The 25,112-nt window shown below is 41.0% G+C and overlaps 1 protein-coding gene across 1 annotated transcript in view; it reads left to right on the forward strand.

The window, feature by feature from the left end:
• THSD7B (thrombospondin type 1 domain containing 7B) overlaps positions 1-25,112 on the forward strand; it is a 334,900-nt gene that overhangs the window by 109,920 nt on the left and 199,868 nt on the right. The window contains exons 4-5 of the mRNA XM_075028934.1: positions 6,702-7,497; positions 17,592-17,843. Of these exons, the coding sequence (XP_074885035.1) occupies positions 6,702-7,497; positions 17,592-17,843 (1,048 nt within the window). The remainder of the gene's footprint in view (positions 1-6,701; positions 7,498-17,591; positions 17,844-25,112) is intronic.

Here is a 25,112-nt window from a genome sequence, read left to right on the forward strand (position 1 = left end):
GAGAAATGACTCGGAGTGACTGCCTGCGTCAAGGGCGGTGAGGGGGAGCCAGCGTACGGCAAAGCAGAAAAAGCCTTGTGCAAAGCTTGATGGTGTTAAACCAGCAGTGTAAGGACCTGTATAAAACTGGAATGGGCCTTCTGAATCACCCAGTTCCTACAGGCAAATATGAAATAATCCCACTCACAAATATATCAAGCTCCCTTCTGCATCCCTGCAAATATCAGAATAGACCTCCTTGACTTCTTACCTCGTTGTGCTTGAAGGGGTCTGAGCTTTCCTATGGGCTGCGGAGAAGATTTAAACATAACTAGAGAGGAGGCTCGGGATCAGAAGAACGTATCGTTAAGTTGGGTGTCCAACAATGCCCACGTATTCTCTCTGGCTCCCCACTGGTAAGCTGGGCGGTTTGTGTTGCAGGAGATGCTGCGTAACCGGTGTTTTATTGATTCTGGATGTTTTTCACAGGGAAATAACAGTTCCCGTTGGGGAATGTAAGCCCCAAAGTCAAGGTGGAGTGACCGAAGAAACATTTTTCAGCTGCTTTTTCTGTTAAAGTTACATTTACAAACAACTTATAAAGGCTGTTATGTTTTAAAAGGAATTGGTTTTCATAGATGTTTGGAATTTTAAAAAGGTCAGGGTTTGATTATAACTATCTATAATCCAGTACTGAGATGTTTTTAATCTCATATGCAGTAAACTACTCATAGTTGTAATCTACTGATAACATCTATTTATACTTTTTGTTTTTATAGTATACATAAATTTATATCTGTTATGGCCTCATCTCCTAATGTCAGCTGCTATCAAGGCAAGAAATCTGTTCTCACGAACCCTCAAATTGTGTTGGATGAGTATTGCAGAAATGTTTTGGAATGTGTGTGGGTTGGGTTTTTTTATTTTTTTTTATTTTTTTTAACTGAGAGTTGAAAAGAATATTTTTCCTTGGGCCATCTCTGGGGTGTGGGCACATGATTGAGTAGCTCAGCTAATGCAGTTTACATTAGTGCTTAATATTGAGAAGTCCTGCCTTCAAATGCCAAGGGGTTAGTAAATCACTGAATTTTCATAAACAGCAGTGTTCATTACATTTTGCTGCAGAATGTCTTTCTTGCTGGAGAGTGTCTTGAGTGTTACTGCATGTGGATAATAAGGGAAAAACCTGAAATGTAAAATTGGAACAAACTGCTGCATGGCTATAAGTCACTAAACTTCACTTTTATTCAGATCTAAAATAAGATGAATAACTAAGCTGCTGAATTACTCATTTGTGTAGGTCATGAAAGTTTAAAAAAGTGCTGCAGGTATTTAAAATTAATCCCAGGAATCAGAGGAATTTTATATGCCCTGCGTGACACATTGCAAATAGTACAATAGTCTTTTATTTTGTATAGCATCTTTCAGACAGATTATAGTAGAAAGTGTTTTACTGAATTGCTGTTAATAATAAATAGCAAAATAATTGAGAGTTAAGTACAGGCAAGGAAGAAAAGCTGTGTTTTGGCTGAGATGTGGCAGTAGATGCAGGGCAGGCATACAGGATGGCTCTTCCATAAAGCAGGGGAGTGGGTAGTTACGTGAATAACAGCTATACTAATACTACTTTGTAATATAAAATACCTAAACCTATCAGATCTGGTATCCTAGACTCTCTACGGAGCTGGTCCCAAAGATTTTAGTCTGTTTAGTCTGCAAGAAAAGATGTGACTGGACTGCGTACACTGACATGGAGAGAGCATGATAGGCAAATGGTACGGCTTTCATCAGCATAGTAAGATCTTTGTCCGAATCATTAGAAATATTTTTCTTGGTATAATATTGAATGTCTTTGCATCATGCCAAAAAAAACCCAATAGTGGTAGTTCATACGATCTTTTGACAGTTTGGTTCATAATAAATATATGTCCAAGTCTCATAAAATCACATAAAAATTACATAAATCTCATAAAAACCTCTCATAAAATAACCAATTCTGAGGAAACCTATTCAGTGGAACTTACATTTTGCTGCTGTTACTAGTAGTTAAGGTTAATTGGTTGTAATGTATGACTCAGTTGTTACCTGTTCTCAGAAATCGCAGAATGACTTGGAACTTTCCATTTCATATAAACATGCTCTGGTGGAAGAATGCTAGAATGACATCCAGAGTGGTTATGTGACATTTCAAGCAGAAGTATTCAATTAAAGCGGACACTGCAGTGATCTTCTGGAGTTACAATCATGTCTGGTAGAGTTATTCCTCAGCCAGGAATTAATGAAGTCGTATGTCTCTGTTATGATATTTGGGGATCTTTGTCTAAGAATTAGGAGATTCTGTTTAAAAACAAATTGTTAAGGTCTAGAACAATTGCTCCTAAATTTGATACTTAAACTGAAAGACAAAATCAAAAAGTGTAGAAAATAGGAGGACTATTCCAGTGATTATCTGTTAATTTTTTCAGTGCTCCTTCACTGTTTTATGTATCAGATGTGACTTGGAGCATACCTATTACCTGTTTGAAATAAATTCCTAACACAATACTCTATTTAACTGATTGCTGATCTTGTCCTAAGTTTGCAAATTAGTACATAGCTACAGGCACAGAATAATTGTGGAAGATGCTTATTGTTGAATGAATTCTCAGATGGTGAAATGGTTGCAATTAAGCTAAATGTCACATTAAACAGAGCATAATTATTGTAGCAATCCTTATTAAGCCCTAACATACTTATTAAGCAGCTCTTATTGGGATTCCTATTTTAGGTTTGATGTTTAGCGATGTTTCATTTTGTCTGTAACATGTAATTATTGTCTGAATAGCCTGCTTGCCTTATGCTTGTATGACCTGTGTGTCAAAGAGCAGATGTCACTGTATCCTTTCAGACATAATTATTGCATAGTTGTAGGTAGGTCTTGCAAGCAGGAAGAGCGAATCAGTGCACACTACACCAAGTAAAGTACCATTGCTGTGTTTCTGCTTGCTTTTAACAGGATTAGAGAAGCTGTATGGGATGATAGTGCAGTACTCTTCCTGGCTGATAAAAGATGGCAAGCAGAACAATATGTAGTTTTTCTTTATTAGATTGTCTTGATTTATTAATCCCTTCCATGTCATTATTACTTGTAGCGTTATAGATGTTTTGTAAGAGACAGTAGGAAGTCTTTGTTTACAGTTTTCCATAAACAAAGACATCTCACTGTCTCTTACAATTTTTGTACAAGTCAAGCAACTTCTACTTGACTTTTCATTTCTGAAGCTGGGAGCTCCCCTCTTTCACCGTAGGTCCACAGTGTCTCCTTCACCACCTGTGTCCTGCTGTGATGAGATCAGACATCCATCCAGTATCTGATTAGGTTACAGTGGTTAGGAGATGGATGAGATCTATCCTTTATCTTTATCTTTTTGTACTTTCTATAGACAGATTGCTGTGAAATATATTTCGTTTTGTTTAGTCTTCTGCTTTAATTACCAGTGGCCTCCCATTGTAGATCGGGAGTTACAAAACATCTTTCTGCAGTTCAGGCTTTTGATGCCTAAGTTCCAGTGGGTTTTTAATAAAATGGAGTTAAGATTATTATTCACATTGTGCTGAGATGTTTCTTTTAATTGACTCAGATTTATTTCAAGAAAAGTGTAAATTTAACATGACTCTTCTAAAAATAATTAAATTCTAATTACAAAGCAGACTATTGACTAGGAAGTATTTACATCCTTCTCCTCATTTCAGCTACTGAACGGGATATTTAACTAAGCAATGAAACATTGTGGATAAGTTTACTGCCGCGTCCTGAAGAGATCATCAGGAAGTGAAAAAAAATCTATAGTAATGGGATTTGCATCTGATTTTTAACCTTGTTTTTCATGCTTCTTTTTTTGGTATGCCAAGAGCAGGCTGCGTTTTTAGGATGTTTGCCAGAGAATAATTGCAAATTGTGATGTGTCTAACATAGTGTAATTACTTATGAGTTCTTGCTTACTTTTTTTTTTTTTTGCAATTTTTCATTCTAAATTCACATCTGACATTAAATAATGGCCACTTCTTGCTTCTGGTTTCTGCTGCGTCTCTCTCTATCCTGTTAATGTAAGGATTGGTAAATTTGCAGCCATTACATAGAGTAGTTCATAAACAACACCCAGAAATGTATAAAAAGTACCAACGAGATGAGTTCTGTGCAGTAGTGAAAGAGTGGTGGTAGGTTTGGTGATTGTAATTTGGCCACTCTTCTGCTACAACTGCTTTGTATTACTCCATGGGGGGGGGGGGGGGGTAGTGCTATTTTTAATGCTATTTGCTATCCTAAGAAACAAGTTGTAAGTCCTTAATTGGTGTAAAGTGTTTCAAGGTCCTACTGATGAGTAAAATGCTGTTATGCTCAATTCTATAGTGAAACAATATTACTCTGGAATTTTTGCTTTAATAACAAACTGGTGAAATCCAAACTTTCCCTGTACTGAAACTTCCACAACTCAAAAAATTACACTGCCTTTGCTGAAACGCTTCAGAGAAATAAATGCTGAAAAAAGCTCATAATACAATTACATTGCGATGCTTAGTCTTTGTGGTAATTACTTTGCTCTGTTAATAAAACTCTACCTAGTACTTGAGGTTTGAATTTTGACTACTATTTTTAGTAAGATGACAGTATATACATAATCCCATGTCTGGTTTTGAATCTTGTTGGCATTTGTATAAGAATATTCTTTTAGATCAAGGGTAAAGTATCAAGGATGAACAGTTAAATTGTCAATGGACCTCTTCATGTAACTGAACTTCAAAAGCATGTTTAAAGATTCATATTTTTGAATATTCAGTTTTTAAGCACGTTGGATTCTGTCGAAAGCCTGTCATTAGTGTAGTACAGTTTGTAGAGCACAGTATAGTTTGATGCAGCCTTTTCCCATTGAAGATATGTGTTACGGCTGACTCCTTACCTTGGACTGATATTTTTTGGCGTGAAACAGAGGCATAAAAGGGACAAAGATTTTGCACATAGCCTGAAGGATTCAACAAAAGCCGGAGCTGTCTAAACCCTGACGACTCTGAAAACCCCTCTTCCCCCCTGCCTGTCCTCCATGGGAGAAGGTGCCAGACCGTGGGTAGAGTCTCGGTCCTGGTCTGGAGGATGAGGAGGGAGGAGTGCCCGCAGAAGGGACATGGCAAGAGCGCGGGATGTGTTGGTGGAGAAGCTGAGCTATATCTGATGCTTATTTACTTTTCCCCCTTTATTAACAATGAAAAAGGACAGGAATTTTTAATTTATTTATTTTTGTTTTTTATTACACAATGTGAGGCCTGTGGCTCTGGAGGATTAACTCCTCTATTCATGAAGAAAGAACAATGGGTTTACCAACAAAAACTCCCATCAGCTGGATGCAATACCTGGCAGTATAATTGCAGCCATTATGGGGCTGTTTTTGGTTTTTGTGTGTGTTTGGTTTTACAGTGTAAGCATGTAACTGATTCTGGTAGTTTTAAAATAAATTTTAAAAAACTTGACTGGAGTAGCATTTCTTAATATAAATGAGCCTATTTTAAGTTCATTTTCTTCCTTGAAAAAATACAAAGGATAGGGTAGTCGCAGTGTATTTTCAAGCAAGAATTATATATGCAGTGTTCCTATGGAGTGAAATGGCTCTGTTATGAGGTATTGGAAAGTTTTTAAACTTAGAAATGAGATGAGAGCCACTTGAGACATGATCATCAAAATCCCTTTAGTATGTTAAGACTTGGCCCCCATACTTTTCTTTACCTTTTCTTTTCAGGTTGTAAGCAATTTTGTACTTTATAGCCCTCAGATTATTTTTTTTGGCTTGGTGTATTTTTCTCGAATAATATTGTCACAGAAGAATCTTTTTATTTAGCCTTGTCTGATTATGTTCACTTGAAAATCCTCAAATAAGATTCACATCATTACATATATATGTTCATGTGCTCCAGAACTAAAAATGACATCGCTGGGTTTAATTTTTATTTAATTTCCTTCTTGAATGGCTAGTTTTACCACCTCTTATAGTGCCATGTGCTGCAAGTGGAAACAACTTGCTCGAGGTACATCCCAGGGTAATTCAGAAGTCGATGCATGTGAGATGCCTTCTCTGCTATCGGGGCTCTGCTGTCAGAGCAGCACCCTGCGGGACCTGTCCTGCAGTACATACACTATCACATTAAGTCAGTTCCTCCATTTCGAACTCTTGTTAAGAGTATGCTCTTATTTTCATAGTATTTATCCTCACCGTTTTATCACTGCGGATGATGATTCAGCTGCTTCCCAGTGCAGTTTATTCCATTGACTAATTGCTCTATTAAGACTGTTTTCCTCTTATCTAACTTAACTTTCTTTTCCTATTAGATTATTGTTCCTTTATGATCATTTTTATATTCATTTGTACAAGCGAAATTAAATATTCATATTTCCTCAGGCTTTGGGATGCATTTTACTGCTACAGAAATGTGCCTGGCCTGCTTTTAATTTGAAATGTTGTGGGGCATTTTTTTTTTTCCCCCCACAAGTTTCTCTGAGTTGTCTAGTGATGTGAGTACACTGGGAGGAGAAATGACTTGCAGCCTTTAGGAAGCATTTAACCGATTTTAGGGACTAGCAGGTAGTTTTCTACTTTTCAATCCACGGCAGGGTATGGTTTGGATGCTACCGGGCATCAGGACAGATCTGTGGCAGGCGTATTGCATGGCATTTCTCAACACCCCCTCTTTTGCAGGTCACTGGGGCCGGTGCGTAGGTGACTGCGGCTTGGGGGGCATTCGGAGTCGGGCCATCTGGTGCACCCACGCGGAGGGCTGGACAACGTACCACGCGAACTGCCACCAGAAGGACAAACCCGAAAGCCAGAGGAGGTGCTTTAAAGTCTGCGACTGGCACCTGGAGCTGTTCGAGTGGGAAGTTTCGGGATGGGACAGGTGTGGGCTCGTCCCCTTCGCTGGCGGTGAGGCAAGAGCCGAGGCTTGTGTCACCGCGCAGCACGGGCTGCAGCACCGGCGTGTCCGCTGCCTCCAGAAGCTGAACAGAACGGTTGTCGCCAACGAAATATGTGAGTATTTCACGCCGCAGCCACCCGCCGAGCAAGCCTGCCTGGTGCCCTGCCCGCGGGACTGCGTCGTGTCCCAGTTCTCCAGCTGGTCCGAGTGCAGCACGGGCTGCGCCAAGAGCTTGCAGCACCGGGCGCGGGCGGTCATCGCTCCCCCTCTCTACGGGGGTGCCCCGTGCCCAAATCTGACCGAATCCAGAGCCTGCGGCACTCCTGTCTGTCCTCTTGGGGAGGAGGAGCACACTTACAGCCTCCGAGTGGGGTCGTGGGGTGAATGCCAGCTGCCCCATCCTAAAGACGGTGACCTGGCAGGGAGGACTATGTCGGATTTGGGTTCGGACTCTGGAGAGCGAAGCACGCCTGGACTTCAAGGCTATAAACCCCACCACCGTCCCGGGGAGGTGGAGATCGGTTATCAAACCAGGCAGGTCAGGTGTGTAAGGAGCGATGGAAAAAATGCAGCGCTGAGGTAAGGGTGCTTCGTCTTTTATTTCATCCCCAGTGGTTAGTTTGATGGAGCGCATGCTCTGTGTGGCAGCACCACAGCAAACGTGCTCCCCTTCTTGAGTTCTAAATGCAAATTTTTATGTGTTTTCTTTATGGTCTTTTTTTTTTTTTTTGATTTAATTCCCTTCTTGTAAAGCTCGCGTATTCTGAATATTTTGCATTCTTCTACGATTTGTGACTGTTTAATTCATTTTATGTTTTTAATAATTCTCTTATGTTTTATTTTGTTGTTTTGAGGAAACATCGAGGAAATGGAATTATATATCACTTTGTACTGTTGCTGGGCCTTGGCTGTGCGAGAGGGAGTTTTCATTCTCAGTCATGTACTGCATGTATTTGGCAGAAGAGGTTAAAATTGCACCAGCTTAAACTCCTTCATTCTTCCAAATCAACACTGGATAAACTAAGTCTGAAAAGTTTGGTCTTGCGAATTTACTAGAAGGTATTTCTTGGAAAGATAGATCAGTGAGCAAACCTGTGATTGTCCTCCTGCATACTGAGGAGCCTTTCCATCTTGGTGTAACTCTAGGATGCTGATACAAGATAGGTGACTTGCATGTCTGTCTTTGGTAGTGGTTGTTGATTTCTGTCCTCATGTGTTAGATAATCTAACAATATCTCTTAGTCTACGTAGGTTGCTTTGCTGTAATTCAAATGTGAAGGTTACAGTAATGTGCAGCAAATAATGGAAAGATTTATTCTATTTCTCACATTTAAATTTAAGTTATCTAAGCTCAGCCATTTGACTTCAGGTTGGATTTAGGCAGGTGCCAGGAGCTATAGATGACTGAGAAATTGATAGCGTTCTGAGAAAGTCAGGATTTCTGGAGAACTTCTTATGTTCTGTTTTTCAGGGGTATTAAAAGTTCTTGAAAAATCCTGCTCCTGAATTTTGTGGAAATCAATCTGTTTCTCGGAAATCTATAGCTCCTGGCACCTGGGCAAACTCAAATTGCAGAGAGAAGGGGTTATTTTATGTCCAATTCTCTACCTGTGTTAATGTCTGCAGCAGTTTTGCACACATACTGAGGTGAAAATATACATTCTAGCCTTTTTCTTACCCCCTCCTATTACACCTGTAGCAAAGTATGGGGTTTTTTTATTGGCTGGAAAAAAGTCAAGCTTTGTGAACTGTTCCAGCAGTTTCTAACATCTTGACTTTATTACTTGTCTCTAAATATATGCTGATTCTAAATATACAGATTTTATGCTCTTGTAGCTGCTTGAGTTTAATGGAGTCACTTGTGATTTATGCTGCCGTGCGACCAGCAGCAGGTTTATGTCTGCTAACACTTGTTAGCTGTTCTTTTGCCTCTTGTATCTCATTCCTTATCAGAGGCGCTGGGAAAGGGATCCTGACTTTGTTAAAATTTCACCCTCACATGCTCACTGCTATGTTCACTGTAAGAATCGGGAATGGAAGATGCTGTTTCTGTAAATGTTTTCTCTTCGTTGTGCTACTGTGTGAGTTATACATTGAATTTCTGGATGAGAGTGCAAAGGGTCCTGGGAGCTTTAGTTTCAGTGACTCTACCCCTTGCTCCTTTCTGGCTTGTTTTTTGGTGATCTAGACCCCTTTTTGGGACTATACAACTCCATTAGCCGCCTCCTGGCAGACTTTTTCTGCTGAGGCTGTGTCTCAGATTTACTGCAGAGAACTAAGCCTGACCCATCCCTTACTCTTACTCCAAATACAGGAGAAAAGTCCATTTATTGAATAGAGGACAAAAGGTCACGTTGTCTTACAGTATCCGGATAATCACATACTTTTCCTTTCTCCTTTTGGACCTAAAGTCCAAACCTAAAAAGCCAGCCTAAAATCCAACCTGTGTTTAATTCCAGGGCTGGAGTGTCACTGATATCAAATAGCCATGACAATGACTCCCTCCCTTTAAGCATCCCCCGGTAATGTCCTTCTCATTCAGTTGTGCAGCATATTTGCTGCCATTCTTCTGAAGAATGGACTCGATCTTGCAGATGTAGCTTTACAAGAGCGATGATATTTTGGCTACTGATAAAGAAGAGTAAATGCATTTACATAACCCTGTAGCAGGGTTTGGCAGGCAGCCAAGCATCTGCTGTAAAACTGGAAAGAAGTGCCTTATTTGTGCTTTTTCATTTTCCTGGCCGAGGTTTCCTATTTCGACTAACGCCATCGAGTAAGTACCAATGAGAGATACAAATTAAATTTCTGGAAAACTGAGGCAAGGAGAGGGATATCCAAAGACATGCTTTAGCAGCAGGCTCTGAGCTGCTGGTCTGCCAGGGCTTTGCCACCACCCTGCCTCCCACCGCTGCCTGATTCTTGCAGAAAGACGGTAGGTAATAGGAGCGGTCAGCTAACCACCCCTGACTGGTTGAAGGCCACATGAGGAGAGGAACCGTATGCTCATCTCGCCTCCTAATTTATAATTCATAGCAAAGATGCCTAATTTATTATCAAGGTTGTTTAATTTACAGGTGTCTAATTTCGGGGCTGTGAAGCAGCCAGTGAGGCTAGTGAGCAGCAGCAGCTGCTGTGCTCACGGATGGGAGAGGGTACTGGCTACGCTCCTCAGTGTGAAAGAACTGTCTTTTGCCCAAAATTGGATTTTGGTGGGCTTGGGTGCAAGCTGGTTTTTAAAGACTAAAAGATGGAACTCATTCACTTCTTACAGATGCTGGGTTACTGGCAGGACATTAATATTGGCCTCTTTGCTAACAAGTTTGTGATTGATGGGAATGGCAGATGGGGTGTCCTTTCTCTGTGAAATAGGTAGCAGCGGTGGGAAATGTGCCTGATATTTGTTTTTGGTTTTTCACTGATGCTTAATTTATGCTGTTGAACCCTGCAAAAAGGATCCTTTGGCTTTACAGTGAACCCTCAGGTAGGAGCTGAAGAATCCTTTGCATTATAAGGAAATGTCGTGGTTTAAGTCCAGCCAGTAAAAGAGCACCACGAAGCCGCTCGCTCACTACTGCCCCCTGGCCCCGGTGGCATGAGGAGGAGAAATTATAAAGAAACACTCATGGGTCGAGACAAGGACTGGGAGGGATCACTCCCCACTTATGGTCATGGGCAAAAGACAGGTTCAACTTGGGGAAAAAAAAAAACCAAATTCAATTTAATTTACTACCAATCAAAACAAGGATAATAGGAAGTAAAACCAAACCTTAAAACACCTTCCCCCCACCCGTCCCTCCTTCCCGGCTCAACTCCACTCCCGAATTCTCTCCCTCCTCCCCTCCAGCAGCGCAGGGGGACGGGGAGTGGGGGTTGGGGTCAGTTCCTCACCCCTTGTCTCTGCCGCTCCTTCCTCCTCAGGGCCAGGACTCCTCACTCTTCCCCTGCCCCACCGGGGGTCCCTCCCACGGGCCGCAGTTCCTCACAAACTTCCCTCACGTGGGTCCTTTCTGTGGGCCGCAGTCCTTCAGGCACAGCCTGCTCCAGCGCGGGCTTCCCCAGGGAGCGGCGGCCATCTTGGGGGCATCCCTCCCCCTGCTCCGCCGTGGGCTCCTCTCTCCCCGGGCTGCAGACGGGCGTCTGCTCCCCCGCTGCCCTCCACGGGCTGGGGGGCACAGCCTGCCGCCTCACCGCGGGCTGCGGGGGCATCCCCTCCTCCCCGCTCCTCCTCCTCCTCCTCCTTCGCTGACCTCGGCGTCTGCAGAGGGGTTCCTCTCCCGTTCCAATCCCCCGCTCACTGCAGGTTCCCCTTCTCAAGTCTGTTCTCCCAGAGGCGCTACCGCCATCGCTGACGGGCTCGGCCTTGGCCAGCGGCGGGTCCCACCTGGAGCTGTAGAAGCTTCTAGCAGCTTCTCACAGGAACCACCCCTGCAGCCCCTGCCCCGCTACCAAAACCCCGCCACACAAACCCGAACCAGGAGATCTGTGTGTCCGTACCAGCCTTGAAGGTGCAAGCAAAAATCCTAGCAATTTTAAAGGTGAAAACTCTAAATGGGAATTACTTGGAGAGGAGCGCAAGCATGTGGAAGATTGGACGTGCTCTGTCAGGGAAACAGAGCTGGGGTATGTTTCGGATGAAATATTTTTTCAGTTTGGAGGTTCTACATTTGTTAAAATGGAAGGCAAAAGGGAGAAAGAAAGAGGAAAGGGAGGGACAGATCTTTTTGAAAATACTTGAAGACAGTTGAGCAGCAGAACATCAGTAGACCTTCAGACAGGTTCATATCTGCTCAGAAACAGTTTTGGTGTAGAAACTTTGTATTAGTGAAAATAAAAGGAATAACGTCAAAATAGAATGATTTTATGGATCTGATTTGAAGCTTTTAAAAAACTGAATTTTTTTTTCATACAGTTTCAGATAGAATTCAGATTTCATTTTATTTCAGAAAAAAGTTTTGGTTTGCATTAAATTTCATATCCAGTAACAAATTCAAACATAAGCATTTCCATGCATTTAAAAAAATACATCTCTGAAACAGTTGCAAGAAATGAATGTGCTAGAACTTCTGCTCTTTTTGGGTTTCTGTCTTGTCACAGTTGTAAAAATCTACTGAACAGTGAGACAAAGGCACTTGTGTTTCTTTTTTTTCTTAAAAAAAAAGTTATTTAAGATAAACAATAAATTATAATTTAGTGAAATGAGTGCCCATAGCTAGACATTGAAATCCTGAATAAATTTAACCTGATTTTCTAACCTGATATGTGCGCTCACTAAGCATACTGAGAAGTTAAAGTCAGGAGCAAACAGTTTTAGGGTATTTTATTATTATTATTTGGATTAGGAGTCTTTTTAGGTACATATTTTTTAAACTCTTAAGTCTATGTATAAGATGACAACAGTGATATAATAGAGTTGGATTTAGGTTTCTGTTTACTTTGCCGTTGTAAGTGAAAATTCAGGTCAAACTCAGTCAAGGGATAACCCATCCGTCAAGGCTGAGGTAGAGCAGCATTCAGCTCTTTTGTTTGCCTCTGTAATTTGAATTTCCATTATCCATTTCCTAGTGGATTGTGCTTAACCACTGTGCTGTTGTATGTTTTTAGGAAAAAATTATTTGCAGTTTCTAGTGTTGACATTCTTCTATTCTCTGGATGAATACAAAATTTTTGCAGTCCGGAGGTTGAAACGCTGTGCTGTAATATGCTATTTGATAGTTAAGATTCTGATCTGGGAGAGATGTGTGTTCACATTCCTCCCAGCAGATGTAGGAATCAAGCCTCAGTGCTCAGGCTTGAAAACAAATCCCTGAGCTATTGGATAAGAAGGAGATTTTATTTTCTAGTGTTCTTTTAAAAAGTTTTGTCTCTCATGTCCTTTGCTTTTATTAAAAGTGCAGGAAATAAAGGAACAGTGACTGCTTTTTTAATTTCAATAAGTAACATTTTAGAAATAGGGTCCAATAATAATTGGGCTTTTTTCTTCTGTTTTCAAATTGTGCTGAAAGCCAGCTGCTTCTGTAGCCCTAAGATGTCAGTGTCTGCCTAGGTGTAGCGCAAGTATAAGTCAGCATTTATTTTTAATTGAAGCGGAGGATCTGGTGCATTAAATTTTGGAGACACCAAAACTTAGACATCTTTGACACCAAAGCTCTGTGTTTGTTTGGATTATAGGTCTCCCAGCTCCCTTTCCCTCTGGTCAGTTGTATGGCACGCAAATGTTCCTTGTCTTCCTTACCATCCTGGTGGAAAAGGGGCTGGTGTTTCTTCTGCCAAAGAAGCCTCCGCTGCATGGACTGAATATATGGTATTGCCAGTATCCAAAATAGCCCTGGCAGCCCTTCAGGACCCTAAAATACATTACAAATTCTTGAAAGTATGCCTGTTAACATTGATTGCCAGTTTCCTAAGGGAAAAAAGTGTTTGCATGCTGTTAGAAACATGGCAAGATTGTGTACATTATTAGACCCTAATATTATTAGCCAAGTGCAAAGAGCAGGTAGTGTTTATTCCAGCAGCCTGTGATGTTGGGTCATTGGTTACAAAATAGGAGACGATGTTAGAAGAAGGGAAAAAATGAAAATGTGTTATCAGTGCAGCTTAGCTCACTTCAGGATTTTCTTGCTCTGCAGTGAGTGGATTTGAGCATGCGTTCCCTGGTCAGACTTGACACTTCTTGGGAGCCTTCCTGAGATGCCAGGGAAGATCCTGGCTGCTGAAGCGGTACCGTGTCCTCCTGGTGCTGCCTTCTGTACCAGCAGCATGGGCATGGTGATGGCTTCTTAATGTGTCAGATTATTTTGGACATGATCCTTTCAGTATAAAAGGTTCAACAATAACCACCTGTGTCATCCTCTAATGTAAGGAAATACATTCACCCTTCATTCTGAATACATTGATATGGTTGGGAGAGGAAACTACGGATAATTTGCATGCTGTGCCCAACCTGATTTAATGATGCACTGCTCCTGGATGGTCTCGCTCTTTTCTCCTGCTGATAAACACGTTTCCACTCATTTCCTTGCAGTGGATGTGATGACTGTGTGACTGTAAGGCGTGTAGCACAGATCCACTGAGCTGCTAGAAAATTTGGCGAGTTGCTTTTTGTCCAGAACGGAAAGGTGGTGTGATTCAGCCTGGGGCTGCACAATTACTGTATCTCGTGGGGGAGATTGTGGCTGGAGATGGAGAAGAGCAGCGCTGCTCTGTTGGCAGCAGCCTGCAGTTACGTGGTCATGGCAGGCATGGAGCTGCACAGTAGGAGTGTTATGCTGGGCAGCTTTTCCTCCTCCTCTTCTTGCTTTTCTGCTTGTAGCTGCAGGACTATGCGAGTGTGAAAGAGGCATGAGTAGGTCTCCTTTGGTTTAGTGGTTTTTTTTTATATGTGGTTTATTCCCCTTCAGTACACAAGAGAGTAAGAGGGCTCTCTGCCACTTGAGCGAGATAGGCTTTGTGCTGCTGCTGTCTGCTAACTAACAGATCCATCTTACACCACAGGCAATGTAACACAGGTTGTGGAACAATTCCTGTAGTTTTACAGTATCAATCCAAGTGTGTAACAGAAAAAAGCATCAATCACATAAGTACTCTACTATATTACAATTATTAGATTAACTCCCAAGAGGAAGATCTAACCTGATACATTAATATGTTGAAAGTTAGTTTAAAAACAGGGCTTGGGTAGTATCTTGCATCCCCAAGACCTTCTTCCTCTCCCAGCAGGTTCTGATACAACCACAGCAGCGCAAGTACATGTCTGGTTTGCAGCCTCAGGTCGGTGAGTGCGTCTCACGTTTGGGCTTTGTCTGTATTAGATTGTCCTAAATACATCTGTGACATGAAAGACCGTGTCTGAATTTTGTGCAATAATGCAAAAGCATGTTTTTACATTTGTCTTTGTGTTGCTCGGTGTCACAATTAATTTGACTTTGAGGCTCTGAATGAGTAGGTACAAGTTAATTAGATTTGCTTTCTGTTAGGCAGTTGCATGTAATTCTCCTTCAAAAACATGTACTCGAACAGAAGGATGGAAATTGCCAGCTCCACGTCTTGTTCACCTTAAGGTCAACAAAGTTATCTTTTTAGCCTTTTATAGTAGGAGCAGTGGAGGGATTTTCAGGGAAAGAAACAGTATTCAGTCTTTGCATACTTCAAAGGCTTTTGCAAGTAGCAAGGATGATTGCTGGGCAGAGATGTCTTTTGCGGTCAGTGTCGGCAGAGGTTTGAATCCATTAGGCGACGTATTATCTCACGAAGAATTGAGGCTAGCAATATTAATTTTAAAGACGACCCCAAAGCAGATTTTTAAAGGCTTCGTTTTGTTTGGTATTTCAGTGAAGATCAGGCAAGACTTAAATCTCCTTTGCAGTGGCACAACCCCAAAAATGGATTTGGTTTTTTGTTAACTGGTATCTGAATGCAAAGTTTTGATCACTCTTTAAAATGTGAGATCAGTTACCCTCCATGCTGTGTTCTTAGATAAACTCTAGTTTTTTAATACCATCAGTTAGGGCAGTGATTTGTATGTGCTGCTATTTTATCAGCTCTAAATCAGGAATTCTCGTTAATGTTGTGGCACGGGTGGCTCACCTGATAACTGTTGAAAAAGTATTAAAAGGGAAATAAAGTTACCATTCACGTGACTCCACCTAACCTAATGTTCCAAACAAGACTCAAAATCCCTGGGTTAGTAAGTACAGATATAATGATTATTACTTTTCAGTCTTTGCTTCAATTGTATTGACATTTTGTACCAGAGGCAGTTTTGCAATCAGTTGCATTTGACATGTAATAGAGGAATAGACATCTTTTTGAGTTGTAAGCAAGAATAATTTTATTTTGAGGGGGTTATATCACAGGCTGTTTCTATTTTTTGAAATTGTTAAAATAAACCTCAGTAAATTCATCCTCACAGCACCTGTGAGATTAATGAATTTTATTCTGGGTGAAGAAACTGAGACAAAAAGTTGTTACACTTTTTTTTTTTGAAGTAGAAATTTAAGCCACTAAACGCTGTGTTTTGCTAGTAGTTGAGGGTCTAGTCAAACTTGATCAGGTATCAGTGGGAATATTCCTACTGACCTTTGTGAAAATGGGACCAATTCCTAGACTGGAGGAGAAGCGAGTGAATGTCCTTTATCTTCACTTCTCCCCCTATGGGACTGCCCTGCAATCCTGAAATGATTGCCCCAGTCTATTTTCTTTAGAGAAAGTTAGGTTAGTCAAACTGTGCTATAAAGTAATACCAAGTGAGGTAATGGCTGGTTCCCTGGCAGTGGTTCTGGATTTCACACCTTTTAAGTGTACCTCTGTTTGCTCCTTACAGTTGGCAAAAGCCTGACTGTGAGCAACCGGAGGCTGGAGAAGACAAATTTAGAGAGAGTTCACACTGAGTTTGTGTACAGTCCTAATTTTGGAGGCCAGTTTGCATCATTCGCATAACACTAGGCAGAAGTCAGATAATCTTGGTTCCTTTTCTCCTGGTGACTCCTTTTTTCTGGGTTTCATCTTTTTTTGCCCCATCTTATCCTTTGTGGTGCTTCAGTGATGTCTCTGCTCATACGTACCTCAGTCCTCTTTCGGTATATCCTTTCCTGCTCTGTTACCTCAGCTGTCTAAGGTTTTTGAGAAACAAGGAAAGTTTTTCTCCCATTTTGGGAGATAAGTGGTAACTCTGGTTGATCTCTGGCTGGGGTGAGGTGGAGCAGCAGAAGCGGTGCTCTGCGGTGTCCCTCCAAGCGTGCGCTGGGCAGGCGAGTCATCAGCTGGCTGAGACAGAAGCGGAGGAGCAAGGAAGGATGGTGGCCTTAGTCTGGAGGTTTGTCTTCTCCCAGAATTATTTGCTGCATTTGCCATACTTTTCTATATTGTGAAAAGCTACTGTAACTTTGGAACTCTTAACAATTTTACTCTGGGACTTAGTATATTGATACCACACCTCAATACCTGACAGCTGTTAGAATTTGGTTTTCCGTTGTGTTGGGTCTTGTGTGGTGTCTTGATGTGTTACAGAATGAATGAGGATCATGTCCTAATGTCAGCAGGAGTAATTGAGCCCCAAAATACAGCCAGAGCTCCAGCATTCCTGGGTGTCTGGCGGTTTGTCAGGTTTGGAAACTCTCTGACCTTGTTTGACATCATTTGTTTGATAACAGCCTCACAGAACCAACACCTTGCTTATTAGTGTGTGACTAATTATTTTTTAAAAGAGCAGAGTCGTGCAGCAGGACATGCTGACACTTGGATAGATGGATGGATGGATGGATGGATGGATGGTGGACAGCTAGTCTTGTGTGCGGGGTGATGGGAATAGTTACCAGTGGCAGTATTTCTCTTGGGCTTGGCTTTTATTTTTTGTCTTGGATAAACTGTGAAATTCTAACTGCACAGGAGCAAATATAGTGCCTTTCACATCTGTTTTAACTTTAAATAAATGAGATATATTATTTGCAAACTACTCGGCATGCAAGATTGCACCCAGAACTCCCTGGAAATGTGTTATGTGCACTGCATTACAGCTCCTCTTACTTTCATTGTATTGGTGTTGATGCAGGTCTTCTGATTTACCCCAGATGACCATGGATTTCTTCTTCAGTGGTTTGGCTTGGAAAAAAAAAAAAAAGAAGAAATTTATTAAGCAGCACCTCCTCAGTTGTTTTACTGTGTTCTTATCGCAGCCTCTGTGTGCAAGATCCAGTCCCTTTGACCTTCAAGTCCTGTGTCATCGCTAAAGACTGCGAAACATCTGAGTGGTCTGCATGGAGTGCCTGCTCACGGACCTGCGGCTGGGGAGATCTTGCCCCGGGCTTTCGGAGCCGGCGTCGCAGTGTGCGGAGCGTGGCGGTGGGCACTGGGAAGCAATGCCCAGAGCTGGAAGAGAGGGAAGCATGCAGCGTGGGAGGGAAAGAGCTGCTACAGCCTTGCCCGAGGTACAGCAAATGCTTTTAGCCCAGTTTTTGGAAGTAAATAAGCCAGTGTTTGATGACTGCCTTGTGCAAAGCAAATCTTCCCTGCTCAGTGTTTGTGCGTGGAGGGGGTCACATGTCATGCTTTCTCTCTGTGTCTAAAAGATTATTGATTTGATCATTGTTAACTATGATTAGCGGTATTATTTATTGTTAGTAATATTCTTGTACTTGTTGCTATTGTCATTATTGCTATCACAATAATTACACTTATATATAGAAATATTTAAATTACACCCACTACAGTTTATATTTTCATATTTTAAAAATTGAGAGCAGATACTCTTGTTCTCCGAAGGGGCTTTCATACTGATGACTGTTTCGGAGAATTTCCTCAGCTGCACAGAGACTGGGCACATCTCCATGGCTATGTTTTTATTGGCTTTGAAATTGTAATTTTTGGATAAGATTTAACGATTCCCCTTCATCTCCCCATAAAAAGATCCTAGTCCTCCTTGAGGAAAATGGGAACTGATCGGAGGTAATAGCTTGGACTTTACTCAGCTTCTCTGGGTACTTCCTCAAATGGGAAACTTTGCAGTCCCTGAGTGCTTGTTTGGTTTATGGCAATCTTTGTTCTGGCAGAAGGTGAGGATTTCACCTGTCTGATCTGCAAGTCCATGCTGTATGCTTGGTCAGGCTAGCATAGGGGGTTGCTAGTTTGCTTTGCAAAGAAAATAAAATATTGCTTAATTTTTCCTGTGACATGTTCTGAGATTGAGTGTAAAATGCTTCAAGATTGATAAAATTTTATATCCATGCAGACAAATCTCCCTGTCTGTGAATGAGTGTGTTTAATGTAAGGTCTGTTTAATGCTCAAGTCATGAGTTTCTGGGGCTTTGCCAGATACTGCCAGAACCTTTGATAAAGCCTTTGCAAGATACATTTCTTAGGAAGGTGTAACCTGTAAAAATGTCTCTATATCGTTGGGTTCATTCAAAATCAAATGCTGATCATTTTTATGCACCCTGCTAGCAGAAGAGAGGAAGTATAAAAAAAAGAAAATATTCTGTTGCTTGATTACATCCTACAAAAAGGCTCTTACAGAGTGATTTTTGCTCCTGCCCAAACGCACATCAATTTCAAAGACAATAGATTAACACATTGTCTTGATGATTTTGTATAGGAGTGTGGGTGCAGGTGACACCTGATTGGGGTACACTGGCTGGTAGCTAATCAGGGAGTGAACAGACATGTGTCTTCCCTAGTTTCTCACTTCCACTTTTTGACATTGCACTGTATTAAAGTGCAAATGATTTGTAGGGGCTTGGCGTAGAGCCAGGAGAGCCCAAAAGGTGCATAACACTGATGATTTTCTGGAGGTGCCAGTCTTGCTATAGAAGGAAACCTGTTGTTCTTTCAGTATATCACTGCTATGCCCAGGTTTTCATGAGCCTAGGAACTCTTAAACCTTCCTCATCCTGCCATATCTGCACACCTTTCAGTTCTTCAGGCAACACCTGCAGTGAAGTATCTGCGTGAGCTAGGATAAACTGCCTAATGAGCTAGCCCAGAAAAATAGCATTAGACTTACAGGTTAATAAGGCCACTTAACTAAAAATTTTGGACACCCGTCCCCCCCCCAAACCCCTGGTATTTAGTTAATTGTTATTTCTAGGATGTAGTATCTCAAAATGCAGGTGGTAGGCTGTGATCATCTCACACTATGCAGTGTTGAGGAGAATTTCACAGTAGGGCCTGCTTAGTAGACTTTGATTTGGCCATTGAATACTGCAGAAACGAACAGGAATAAAAAGCTATAATGTTGCAGTGTGTGCTGTGGGTCTACCAGATGTAAGGCTGGGGGGGGGCAGAATTTTGTATGAACGAACAGAAGTCAAACATTTTAAAGTATGTTATTTAAGTGTCGGCAGCTGGTAAAGGATGTTATTGGTCCATGTTACAGTTTATGGCCTGGTGATTTGGTGTTGGCCTTTGGGAATTGGTGACTGAGATACTGGAAATGCTTCAGATTGGAAAGCAGTAGCTTTCAGCTGTAGAGGGATATAGTATTAAGAAGTCTTTGATGCTCCTATTCTCCTTATTTGAGCATATTCTCTTTGCAGTGTAATACCTAGAAAGATTACGCATTTTTTCCTCTTAAATATATGCCACCTCATCTGTGGCTTTGCTGAGGCTTACCAAACAGTTATCTTTTCTTTCTTCTCCTTAAAAGAAGATGATGAATTTAAGGAGATTCAGCAGCAGAAAGAAAAGGCGCTCTCCTTCGTCTGGTCTCAACATAAACTGTTCATTCTTTCTTTCTGGCTTGTGTTTGCCTAATCAGATTAGTCTTAAAATCTTTTAAGATGAGAGTCCTATTTACTTTCCCAGTTCCTGGAAATCTGTTCTTTGCTGTTTTTTGGTCGATTTTAAGACAAGTAGCCTTTCCTTTAGCTTTCCAAAGCATGCTCCAGGCACAGCAAAGAAAATGGGTGAGGACATAGACCAGAAAGAGAGCAAGTCTCCGAGCAGAAGCAAGGGGATTCTCTAGAGGCTGTTTTTTGATACAAGAACAGAGAGCACCACGTGACCGAATGAAGGTACACATTGTGGACTATATCCAGTAACACAGAAAAGCAGCAGCTCAAGAAGTAGCACTTGCAGAGTTGTACTCAGGAGGGGGAGATAGGTGAAGTTATATTCCAGCCTCCTAAAAGGATCCAAAGGGGAAAAAATACCTTCAGTTTCAGAACTGGTCTCTTAACTATTACCTCTATGTCCATGGTAAGGCTACAAGTTAAAGGTCCCATCGCAGGTACATAGCAATTAGTGTAAATTTGCTGTTAAATGGGAAGGACTTTTAATTTTATGGCTGAAGTCTGCAATAACTTCTTTAATCAATAGTTTAAATGCAAGAAAATAAAACACTTTAACTGCATGTAGGACTCCAGAGCTTTGTGCTTTGTTTTACTTTTGGTTATTTGTTCTGAAGGGATTAGATTAAGCGTTTAAAAAGCTTAAATACATAGGAGGTGATTCTGCTTTCTTTTATTGTGATATAAATTTGGGATAGCTCAATTAAAGTCAATGGGTATATACAGGTATAAAACTTGTGTAAGTACTAAGAGCATAAGTCCTATAGACTAAAGAGACTAAGAGGTTACTATAAATCGGAAAGATACTGAGGACTTGTTTGTTGCATAACTGTCACTGAGTCATCAGTTTTAAAACAATGTATTATATCATTTTTATCCTTGATGTGTAGCTTTCGTGTTCACTGGGAATAGATAGATTTTCCAGAATTATGATTATGTCTTTAAATCTTTCATTTTGGTTGTGGTTGCTATGTTACAAGACAGGGATTTAGAAAAAAACTCTCTTTGCTTTGTTGGAAATTCAAAGCTTTTCAGAAGTTAAATGATGGAAAATGGGTAGGTTTTAAGACCTGATTTTTTCAAAAGGCTTGAGGTTACTGCTGAGATACAGGTGTGATGGTATCACTTTGTAAATGAGGCCCATTATGTACCCCAATTAAAGACAAGGCATTAGCGTGAAGTAGGAGAGGTTTGAAAGGAAAGGCAGTGAACCATGCTAGTAGGCTGCTGGAGTTACACTTTGGGAATGGTAGCAACACTACTCTTGAGCCCTTTGACCTTCACCGGTCTTGGGCGCACAGCAATGAGTTCCATTAAGCTGGGCAGCTTTGTTGCCTCCCCTCGGATCAGGAACCATCTGTGGTGAAGCTTTGGTTCTCTAGCTGAACGTTGGACACTTCCGCGGCTGCAGTTGGGTGTCACAGTACAAGATTTGCCTTGATTGGAACAGAACCTGCCGGACCGACTCTTCTGCTTCCTCAACTGACTGTTTAGCAGGGAAATTCAGAGCACGGCTTGTGACGTGAAAAGCTGTTCAGGTTCCCTCCTAGATACCTCAAGAACACACACTGTTGTTTCTAAACTAGCAGTTTTTCTTGCCCATTTTCTTAAGCAGACTGATATAACTGCGGATTCTGGAGGTCCCCATTTGGGACATTATCTAGCTAGGGTCTGTCAATCTTTGAAGTAGAAGATTGTAACTTCTATAACTCCTCCTGTAACTCAAACAGGATTGTCAAAACTGGAACAAGCCTATTGGGAAGGCAAAGGGAACGGCTGAGATTTTTTTAGCTATAATAAGAGGTCTGCAGATAAATATGGGTCACAGCTAGGACTGCAACTATACTGAGTTTGCATCAGTCTAACTAGGTATTGGTATGAGTTAAAATGAAGTGTTAAATCTACTGATGTTTGAAATTGTCGTCACTGACAGGTTTTGGCATAAGGATCACAAGAGTACACTAGACCAACTTTGATCCAAATGTATAATGTCCCTTCCACTTCCTGAGTTATCACACTCTTCACCCTTTGGGGATGGTGAACGAGGTGGCTGGATAGTATTGGCCTCTTAGCTTAATGATGGTACAGTGCATTTCTGGTATGGTCTCCTCTAACAACGGAATGTCCATAGTGGCATTGGTGGCTTTGGTCATCTTTGTTCAGCTAGAGAAATTAGTCATGTGGTAAAACCACTGTGGATATTGCTAATAATTTGCAAGTACTCGCTTGAAGTTGCCAAAGTTATAAAAACCCCCAAGTATTTGCCGGCCAGTAATCTTGTTCTTTTGCTAATGGCTATTAACAAGCTTCTGATTAAATATAAATAGAAATTATGCAGTCACTTTCTCTTCGTTAAGTAGTTTTAATTCTCATTGTCTTTAGTGTAGTCCATAGATGGGCAAACTAATACCAAGTATTGGCCATGCTGCTTAAAGCCCTGCAAAGAGTCTGCCACAAAGCTGTCTGAGATCACTGCGTCTGTCTGGAAAGGTCTTGCATTAGGTTTCCAGCTCAGTGGGATAGCAATCCCTTGGATACGTTTCTGGTGTAGTGGGCTTGTTAATGGCCGTGAAAATGTGTACCTTTTAAACAACTAATGCTTGGGGGTCAGGATTTGTTACCGGAAAGCTCTGGACAGCTGAGGATATGTCCAGCTGGGAAAAAGCAAGATGGGCTGATGGGGCTGAGGCTTTAAGCTGTTCACAGCAGAGCAGGTGCTGGCTGGAGCACCTGATAGCTGTTCATTAAAGGCTGCTCTGTGCTGTAGCACAGTATCCAGTTACTCTGTGAAAATATCTAAAGGGATTTTTTTTTCTTTTTTCCAGATTCAGGGGCTGATGAAGTTTAATTATCTCTGAGCTGAGATTTAGTTATTTTGCATAATTTTAATCACTGATGGCCTAATTTTCATAGGTGTTAACTCCCACAGCTCACGCTGAATAGGAGAAGCAGGTGCTCACACCTCTGGAAATGAGTCTTTAGGATCACGAGTTCACAGCTGACTACCTAAGCCGGATACTGATAATCAGTTTTTCTTTAGTCAATTATTGTTTTAAGTAATACTTCCCTAAAACAACTATTTCCATGGCTGCAGAAAGATGCATCTGTTTTATATTTAAGCTTCTAGTTTTGAAAGTGTAGATCTGAAGAGCACAATGTCCTTAAGTGGTGTGGAGGAGGAATCCTCTTCACCCAGTGTTTGATGAAGAGCACTTTTCATTGCCTTTATGATAAGAGGAAGGTTGCTTTTAACACTGCAGGCCCAAGAAATGTGATTAGGAATTCCCAGAAGGAACTACTAGAAGAAAAAATTCATGGCTGTGCTTTATATGTTGTGGGACTTCAAGCGTTCCATGCTTGTCATGTGAAAAGTGTATTCTTCATCATTTTCCCTGTTGGTAATAAACCCTATGAGCATATCCAAATTTGCACATGATACTGTATACTATTTAAGAGAGCATGATAGCTCATCTGAAAAGTACCTGTAAATTAAAATTAATTGGCAATATTCACAAGCATCTTCCATGAGTATGTTAAAAAATTCCTAAGTGCATTGTGGCTAGAAATCATTGTTACGCCCATATTTACAACATAAGAAGTTAAGAGAACACTGATGTGTGCTCAGGCAAACTAATGTATGTATTTTTTGTGTAATTTTGGGATGCATGTTTCCTTGCCGTAGCTGTAGTCAGGAACAGATTCTTGCTATGGAGAATACACAGTATTAAAACGAGGAAGGCTTTTTCTGCAGAGGCGCCCCATTGTGCTTGAGCTTATGGTGATCAGTCAGGAGGTTAACAAACATACATAGTTTTAACGACTGTGGATCTGCTGTAAGAGGAGAGAGTGTTTGTCTTGAGAATAAAAGAAGGAAATTATTTTACATAGTTTACATTAAACAAGACCCAAAGATTGTATGGAAAAAGTAAACTATGAAATTTAGAGGAGCAAAGGAATAAAGCAGCAGAAGTGTGAACAGATTGGTTATAAAAACAATATTGCCTAAGATTTGTGTTCATGAAGCTAGGAAAGACTTTGGGCTCTTATTTACTCTGCTGATACTGTGGACTGTGAATCAAAATGAATTATGCCTGTGAAAACTGTTGTATTAGAAATATGCTCTACATTTTCAGATATGATGGGGAAATAACTTTTGCTTTCCACTGATTCACAATATTGTTTTCCCTATAGTTTTAAGAGGTTCTTCCTGGCATTTAGGCTGGTACATACCAATGATAATTGCACAGCATTCACGTATCTGTGCCCAAGAACGTTATCCTACCTTGAAAACCATTAATGCTCTTTAGGTGTGAACGGAATATGGAATGAAACTATTTTTATCTAGAGCTTGCTTTGTATCACAACTTCTGGAAACTGAAATGAGAGAACTGAGTTACTTTAGCCAATCCCTTAAAGAAATTGGTAGTACCCTAGGCGTTTATAAAGCTGTCACCTGTAGAAAAGCTGCCCGGTGCTTAGAGCTCCATTGATGTATGTAGGGTTTTAGCTATTAAGTGCATTTCAGAGTGAGGTGTTCAGCTCTTGGCAGGGAGGGGTGGTTTAGTGGTTTGAGCCACATGTTTGAAAACTAGTTTTCGCACTTAATCGAACCTCTTAATCTTCGTTCCTTCTTTGCAGCCTGCTCAAAGGTGTTGTCAGGATGATTTAGTGTTTCAGAATGCTTTGGAGATTAGTGCTATGTGAAAAGTTTTACACAAGTACTCCAGACAAATAGCAAATACTTAACCTTTGTAAATTTAACATTCAAAATGTTTCAAAACATTCCCTGTTTTGGACAGGGAAGTGCTGCTATAAAGATTAAACTGAGTGTATTTTGCCGTCTAATAAAGTACCATTCCCTCACCCATAGCCTTTCAAAACCTGTTGTTTTACTTGCTCTCTCTTATTTCCACA

This window comes from Buteo buteo, chromosome 5, assembly GCF_964188355.1.
Source record: "Buteo buteo chromosome 5, bButBut1.hap1.1, whole genome shotgun sequence".
NCBI classification, from domain to species: Eukaryota; Metazoa; Chordata; class Aves; order Accipitriformes; family Accipitridae; genus Buteo; species Buteo buteo.